At 35.0% G+C, this 8,949-nt stretch overlaps 1 protein-coding gene across 1 annotated transcript in view; it reads right to left on the bottom strand.

Moving 5' to 3' along the window:
- Positions 1–2,325: 2,325 nt before the first annotated feature.
- Positions 2,326–8,949, bottom strand: part of LOC150095514 (cytochrome P450 3A8-like) — a 79,082-nt gene continuing 72,458 nt past the window's right edge. Inside the window, exons 13-14 of the mRNA XM_090410797.1 lie at positions 6,725–6,887; positions 2,326–2,725 (exon numbers count right to left, since the gene is read on the bottom strand). Coding sequence (XP_090266923.1) covers positions 2,633–2,725; positions 6,725–6,887 — 256 coding nt within the window. The 3' untranslated portion in view covers positions 2,326–2,632. The remainder of the gene's footprint in view (positions 2,726–6,724; positions 6,888–8,949) is intronic.

The raw sequence follows: 8,949 nt of genomic DNA, 5'->3' as shown, positions 1-8,949 counted from the left end.
TTTTGATGGCTTGAAAAACTTAAAAAAAAACTAAGGAAATCTCAACATTAAGTTGTGTAGATCGAATAGCAATAGAACAAACTATTATAATATTAAAATTATGAATTTTTCATATTTATTTTGCCGTTACAAAAGTTTCCCGGATTTTTAATTTTGCAATCAGTAAAAAGGACTGTAGAACATACGCGAATATAAATAGACACCGTCGGGTCATAGAACTCGTCCAGCTTAGAGGCATGGCATGGATTCCAAAAGTTTGATTGGTGTAGGAGATATGTATCCATCGTCAGATTGATTTCCAAACCAGCAACAGTGTAGAGAATTTTTATTCTACAAATGGAATTAAATAATTCCCTGTAACATATCCCGGTCATTAATATGCTTGAACACTCTGTGCCATTTGCGTAGGTAGCCCAATCGGAGAGTGGATAGGTACTCTGTACGATTCATAGTATAAGGTATCAATATATCGTGACTCTAAGAGATTACCAGTAAACTTCCTCCTACACGTAATGCTTCCTCCTCTCCGTTTCTGCTGGACTGTGATACAATGACGTGATTACTCACCTCAGATTTTTGTTTCCTCCACCCATTCTCCACTTAATATAGCTGGAGTTGAATGTTGACTATTGAATTATTGAACTATTGAATCATTGGACTATTGAATCAATCTTCAGTAGTCCAATGACATCTATCAGATGTAGACCGTAGACATATAGTCGTCGGTAAGTCCTAAGCATTGGACACCTACATTAGGAACTTACCTCGGAGGTACACATGAAGCAGGATATTTTGTTGCATTGGTCAGGCGTAGTCGACTGGTTTGCTAAATATCCTTTCACTCATGGACATCTTAAATGCATTAATCCTATAAGCTGCTTGGAAAGAAGTCAATGAGCTTCACAATGAGGCAAGGTGCATCGTGCTATGTAACGAGGCACGTGTTTGTAGTTGGTATAAATTGAAGGAATATGCTACTCACTCTTGTGCTAGTGAAATGGGTGCGAGTTTGAAAGAGCCGTTGCGAGAAGATATGATATTGCAGGCATATTTGTTTGGCAAATTTGACGAATTGGACCATCCCATTTCAATAATCAGTGATTCCGTACAGAAATGGAAGCACAAGGAGTGAAATGAACGTGACCGTTGGGTGCTACTTAAGATAATATGTAAAACCGCCATTTATCTGCTGACACATTGGATGTGGTGTTCCGGGAATCGACTGGAACAAGAAACTGCGCAAAAACATTCAGAAACGAGGCTCACAAAATGGGTTTCCATTGCAGGACGCAATAAACAAGCCTCGCATTACCGAACCAACATGTATCGTCGCCTTTAGTGGTGAAAAGCGAGAGTATAGTGGGATGTCGAAGTTTAGAAAGCCTTCTGATGGATTGACAAATCACGCTACACTATCTACCGAGGAGATGGACAGGTGTGATTTTATGTAGGGAATTCCCGGTGAATGTCCTTTCCTAGTTTCGCCTCGGACGTCTGTTTGTGGTACACGAACATTGAACGCCTAGCGGTATCTAAACATTGTGGACAATGCAATTCATCCTATTTTGTGGTGTTTCTACAAAACTGAGCATTGTCTCTTTCAGCAAGTTAATATACACTGCCAAAAGGCTTCTGTTGTAATCCGAGTGATTTGTGGAAGTGGATATCACCACCCTTGACTGGCCTCCGCAGAGCCTTGATCTCAACACTGTTGAATATCTGTGGGATGAATTGGAACGCTGTGCGAGATCAAGGGACGTCCGCCATACACGTCCATGAGCTCATTATATGCCTACAGGAAGGATGGTCCAAATTCTTATTGTTCGCTACCGTACTCTTGTGAAGCGTATGTCCCGTATGATTCCTGGAGTCATCGTATCGAAAGGAGGTCCTACATCTTATTAAGATGTAGGCTGTTTGTTCCTCACATTATGGGTATCCATTGACTTCTTTCCAAACAGTGTATATTGCATTCTTTTTCATTTAAGGAATAAAACAAGAAGAAAAAAATACAAAAGTGATACAATAAAATAAACAAAAGTGATAAAACAAAATCAAATTTGCATTACTCCATTTTAGGAGGCATGTTTGCTTTATTTTGTTTTTTATTTCAGATTTATACCCTATTTCTATCATGTTTTAAGGATAATTTTGAACAGCTCCTCAATGTTTTGACTTTTTATTATTATTATATAAGGAAACTGCAGTTTTATAAACTTTTTATGGAATAAGTTTATGAATAAATGTTTTTAATTAATTTGATGACTTCGACATATATTTAAGAAATCAAAATAATGTAACGAACCAAAATATTCCACATTCGTATTAAAGTTGATTGATGTCATTTTATTTCCTTCTTTAATACAAAATGAATGATATAATTAAAATCAAATTTCGAAATATAAAGATGATTAAGACTTTTAGAGATTCATTGCTCTTCAATTTTTTTAAAGTTGTGCATGAGATATAAATCCACTGATAAGTATTTAAAATCATCAAAATCACAATCTGCAATTAAAGTCATGTAAATTATATTAGATTACATAGAAAAATATATTTATTATTGTGGGCCTTTTGAGTTTATTAACATAACTTTCGTTTGCTAACTCTGCATTGTTAAATTACAGTGCAGTCATTTCGTTGCTGGAACGTCATTTCTAGCTGTCAGGGCTAAAGGTACTGCTCTCGGTTGGAGAATAGGGGAATTGAAGAATTCCACAGGAACCTGTGAATGGATGTCAAAATTATTGGTTAGAAAACTTCAGTGTTTCTATAATTTTACAACTTCATGTATTAAAAGGTTAATTAAAAATTCATTACTTATCAGTTGCTACTAAAACATAGATCGTTGGTGGTAATCTGATTTCTTTGAAATTTGAATTACTTTAATTAATAATTCTAGGTTATGCAAATAGAACTGTCCTACATGTTATAATGATGTATTTACAACTGGATAAATGGATAATAAATATAAGCACCTAAAATAATCAGTGACAATCCTATAAAACACCTTTAATAATTTAAATGCTTATATCATATCTCCTCTCTTACGCCTATGAGATAGGCTTTTGGAGCACCTTCAATTTCTCCTGAAAGGAAACATTCTACATACCTGCAACAATCTTTGTCACTCCCTCTCGATCTTCTCCATCAGTTTTTCATCACCAAGGAATCCAGGTGACCAGACCTATGCGCAATAGTCCAGATGTTGTCTTATTAATGCCTTATAAAGTGGAACAATAACCTCCTATTGTCAGTGTGTTCTTCACCACCATTTAATTTGCTGTGATATTTTGGTACCTTTTTAATATGCCCTCTAAACTTATGTTCTCTGTATACAGTAACCCACAAGCCCCTTGACTCGTCAACTTCTTGCAGTTCAATTCCAATAATATACTACACAGTATGTGATCCCATCGTCACCTTACACAGCCACATCAAACTGACCTTAGTCCATACCAACAACATATTTAAGTCATCCTGCAAGATATCTACATCACTTTCATTCACTATCGCTCTTACCAATTATGTTTCATAAGCAAGCAGGTGAATATTTCCTTCCAAATTATTTTCAGTATCATTAATGTGCAAATTAAACAACAGAGGACCAAGTACCAAGTCCTGAAGTACACCACTGGTCACATGACTTTTTCTGGACTCAGTTCCTCATTAAATCAATCTTTGATATCTCTCCATCAGCCAACCTCTAACCCAAATCACCAATTTCAGATCTATTTCCATTTGCTCTAATTTATGCAACAGAGTTCCTTGTGGAATCCTGTCAAATACCTTTGCGAAGACCAGCAGTATCACTGAGTAATAATTTCCTTTATCCAACTACACTCTTACTTTATTATAGAAAGTAAGTTACTAAGAGAAGACATATCCTTCATAAAACCATGCTGTCCTTATAAAGTATCATCTTTCTATCCACCCAGTTCTAAATTCTAGTTTTTAACAATTTCTCCAAAATCTTAACCACCACTCCTGATTACTGATTGGTCTATAATTTACTACTTCTACTTTGGAGAGTCCCGTATGCACTGGAATTATTTTGCTCTCTTTCCACTCTACGGGAACTTTACCAGACATGAGGCTTAAACTAAACAGCTTGGTTAGAGGAGGTGCAAATTCTCTTGCACATTCTCGTAACACCTGGGCCGATATGCCATCTAACCATATGTCAGTGTTAGAATTAAGGTTCTGTAATATACTAAGCACTTCTATTTCTTATATCTCTAGAATCTCATCAGTCAGTGACACATTCAGCAGTGGAGTATTACAATCAATTTGGTAGACTTTTGCAAAATGACCCCTAAATAACTGAAGTATTTCATGTGCTTCGATTACTTCCCTATCATCAACACTTTTAAAGTCATCCTCCCATAGTTATTTCTCCATTTACTTGTCATTGCGAAAGAACACCTCAGGATTTCTTTTGTACTGATCAGCTAGCTTTCTCACATTGCTTTGGCCTTTCTTACCCTACATGCTTCCCTGTTTGCCTGTACTTTATACTGCTCACGGAAATGCTGATCGCCTATTTCTTTATATTTTCTCCACAACCCCTTCTTTATTTGCAACTCATGTATAATACTACTATTCATACATACACCATTCATATTCATATTTGGAGGTGTATTCATATTTCTGGTCCTGAATCCAGGAATACCGTCTGATACTGCATTTCTTATACACTATTTGACGATCTCCAATGCACCATTAACATCTTTCCTCTTCAAACTCTCCCACAGCACTGATGGAAACGGGCTTCTCAACTTGTCGTAATCACGAGCCTTGTAAATTCCACATACAGTGTATATCCCCTTCCAAACTGAATATTCAGTACTTCTTACAGTCTCCCAGGTCACGACTAAATGATCGCTTTCCCCAAGTGGAGACAGTGTAATTAATTGCTTATTGATATGTTCTCCGATAGTATAACCAGATCCAACACTCTTGAACCTCTTGTTCCTTCCATTACATGCCGTGTCAGGCAGTTATCTCTTAAAAACTATATAAACGTAATTTCCTTTCATCCTATACTTCATCCCGTAATTATACTCGAACTTTACTCATCATGCTAATTTGCCAATGCATACCATCTACATTCTCCCATATACTACCTGGATTATAGCGGCAACCGATTTCATATTTCATCCTGTTCATTTCTGTCTCGCACCAAATAGTCTCAAATGAACTTCCATCTGAATAGCAGTTATCTTGAGGCACTTCTACCCTTTTTGGCTTCAACTCTTCGTCTATCTTTAGCAATCCCCCTCTCTACACAGAGTGCTCTCTGTCCTCTCTGAAATTATCTTCCTTTTGTTTATTTTCTATTATGTTCTTGCCTTTATTCTTACTCTGAATATCTTTATAATTTCTTTATAATTATGCTTATTTTGATTCAGATTTTTTTGTGTTAAATGCCATTCGTTTGTTCTTCAGTTCCTGGTTTTTAAAGCAAGGAGAATACATCAATTATCAATACCCAGTCACCAAAAGGAACCTGGGGTGCCATCTCAGTTTGCTGGAAACCCTGTAAGTAGTCGTGTTTTTTGTGTTTATTGTCTAATTCAATAAAGAACTCTGATTATATTTTAAAATATGTCGATGCATTATTCTTATAAAAGAATTTCTGTAGCCCAGTCGCCATATGCGAAACCATTTAGTTAGGAAAGATTTGGGATCGAATTTGGGTTCGAAATTGTGGTTTTTCGTCCATCAGATCAGGCAAACTAGTGCCGTCAACACACAGGGATTTACTGTCATAAAAATGCGTACTTAATCCTTCATTAGGAGATCTCAAAGAGACCTAACAAACGAGGGAACGGAGGGGATCACCATACGAATAAAGAAATGATTCTTATAAAACCGATTTCACATTACAAAAAAAGTACTAAAATTTTTTCAGTTAAGCACACCAAATGATTGTACTGGAATTGCATGCATTGAGAAGTATATTTCTGATCATATTTTTAGGTTGTTTTTTTTTCCCGATGATCTTTCACCTCTGAGCTCAGGGAGTCATGAATGTTTTGAAATATTATTTAGAGTATGAATATTTTCACATAAAAATATACTATTTACACATGTGAAATAAAGCTGATACACTTCCAATCATGTCTTTATTGTGCTAAAGATTTATTTTCTTTCTTGAAATTTATTTATTTTTTCTTTATTTTCTTTCTTGAAATTCGAAGTTAGTAAACGGAAAAAATAAAGTAATGGGAAGAACTTTACCGAAACATTTGTTAATATTTTATGCCATATTCTCATCAAACGTTAGGTTTTTTCTCCTCTAAGGAAATTAGCCACTAACGTGCCCTATAGACTTTTTCGCTACGCCAGAATACACCTTATTCTCATTATCCTTTATTGTGTCATTATTAAAACTGTGCTGCTTAAATCGTAAAATATTATTCATAGATGCTCTCAGTATGTGTTTTCTTCATAGACAACTATGGGAAAAATTGAAATTTTGGTACTTTTTACACTTTAGTTAACTGGGAAAAAAAAATAAAAAAATTAAAATCCAATATCAGTAAACAGAGATTGATCAAGCAATTAAGTGTACACAATGAAGTCGTTTAAGGCGTGGTGCAGTCGATAAAAAGTTTAGATAGAATCATTAACAACAACTATAAACCCCATTTATTAGATTTTATGAAATATGCAACTAAAAATAGTGAGCACGTAACAGAATTGATTAACCAGGGCTTACCTTCGTCTCAGGACTTACGGAGAATCTCACATGGCGTAACACCTTTGCTAGACACAGTTTTATTTCCATTAAGGCGAATCTCATAGCAATGCAGTGCCTTGGTCCAGCTCCAAATGGTAAGTAAGTGAATGGATGTCGTTTAGCTTTGTTTTCGGGCTCAAACCTATAAACGAGTTTAGAAAAGTAATTTCTATTATCAGCATTCAAATTACGACATTTGATTTCAAAGTTTAAAAGTCACGATTAGAACAGTGAAGTGAATCGGATTAGCAAATCGTAATATTGTCTTTCCTCATCTTTATACGAAAGTTCTCGTAAGTTTATTTAAGAAAATGTAAAAGTTTTTAGAAATTTCATTTCTTTGATCAGTCACTGACATTTTATCTAAGGATAAATAAATTCCATGTGCTGAGTTCTGGGATCTATCCACAGGAGGAAATATTTATGTCTGTCATAACTCTTTTATTAGATTGACTAAACGGTTCAGGATATCCTTTGCAGAACTGTTCAGAGGGATAGGTGTCGATGACTTACATATTTTTAAATAGGAAAACAAAATATTCTCACGAGATATTCGCCATTTTCGTATAGGATTTTCATTCATCTTAAATGTGTTTATAATAAAAAATTTCCAGATGGTGCTTTCATTTTGGAACCATACATGAAGAAGTGGTTCTTAGGAACATTACTAGAGGATGCGAGTGGAGAAGAATGAGAAAATCTTCTGAAAATTATAGATATGACTTCTAATAAACGTAGACAAATATAGCATACACGGATTGTAGTGATATCTCTACTACAGGCAACCAATTTCTGCTGATGAGAGTTGAGTTAAGAGAAAGATTTATCGCAATTCTAAAGTAAAGCAATGTCTAAAGTGACTGACGAAATATAGCATCCTAGATATTGAGATGAAAGAAATAGCTTTTTTCTTCTTTCATAAAAAAGCTATTTTATAGCTTTTTTATGAAAGAATTTTTTATGAATCTTTCATAAAAAATTTCTATGTTTTGGTTTGTCCTTTGAGAAGAAACTATTCCAAAGCTGAGGCGCGTTATGAATATTGTTTGGTGTGGTTATAATTACTCAGAAGACCTACTATGAGGCCATTGTATTATTTACAGGCAAAATGGCTCAAATAAAACGTTAGAATGAATAGAATTTCTGTTAATTACGTGCTTTCTTTTGACCATTGTATCCGTTAGAAAGATTCATTTCACTTTAAATCAGATTCAAACCAAAATCAGTCCATCTTTCAGTCTAAAAGGAAATGTCTCGTCACACATGCAACAACGCGAAAGAGACACTCATTTGCTCTAAGATAAGTTTCACATGAAGGAAAAATAATTCTTTAAACTTTTTTTTTTAAACGAGAAAAAAGAGTGTTACGGTTGCATTTTAGAAACGGTTGTATCATGAGCAATTTAGAAAAGTTTCGGAAAAATGTTTAAAAGAGTTGGAAGATTGCTATTTAATTATAACCATCATTACTTCTAAAGTTGTTCATTTCTGCAGTGCAAGGTTCGTCAGATAAGAATGAGAAGCAGGTGCACTGTTGTCTGAGAGTGAGAACAAGAACTAAATATCAATATCTCAGAAAGATGTGAAATTTAAGGATGAAGATGAAATTCCTACCACAAGCTGAAAAAAACCGTAGAATGTAATTTTTATTTATAGCACTTTCTGCGTACTCTAGAAATAAAGAGTGACACTTGAGTTTGTCCGTTTTTGTTTTCCAAGGAAAAGGTCCATGTCATCTCACTTTGTGAGAACAACGCCCATCTTACTGAAGTTTTAAACCTGTTTGAAAATGTTCTTCATTTAAACTCTAGAACAGTTTAAGAATTATATAAAAACGATGACAATACAAGGCAATTAAAAGGAGGATGACATGCAGGAGAAGGAATTTCCTGTATAAATCCCAAACGCATTCAAGATTTCAATTATACGGATGTTATGGGAATTGCAAAAATACAGGGTTAGCCTAAAAGAAATAGACACTTTCAAAGTTTTACAGAAAGAAGAATTTTAATAGCATGGCTAAAACAACGCAACTGTGATGCGTTGTTTAAGATCGTCCACACTTGTAGGGAGAGGAGGAACAAAAACTCTGTCCTTTATGTACCCACATAAGAAGTAGTTACAGGGTATTAAATCCGGACTTCTTGGGGGCCAACATATAAGAGCTATGTTCTGGGCGGTTGAACGTCCAATCCAACGCCGAA

The sequence above is a fragment of the Typopeltis vanoorti genome, chromosome 20 (assembly GCF_054136105.1).
Source record: "Typopeltis vanoorti isolate ZY-2024b chromosome 20, IOZ_Tvanoo_1.0, whole genome shotgun sequence".
NCBI classification, from domain to species: Eukaryota; Metazoa; Arthropoda; class Arachnida; order Uropygi; family Thelyphonidae; genus Typopeltis; species Typopeltis vanoorti.
Note: the sequence above shows the minus strand (reverse complement) of the source record. Positions and strands in the feature narration are given on the sequence as shown.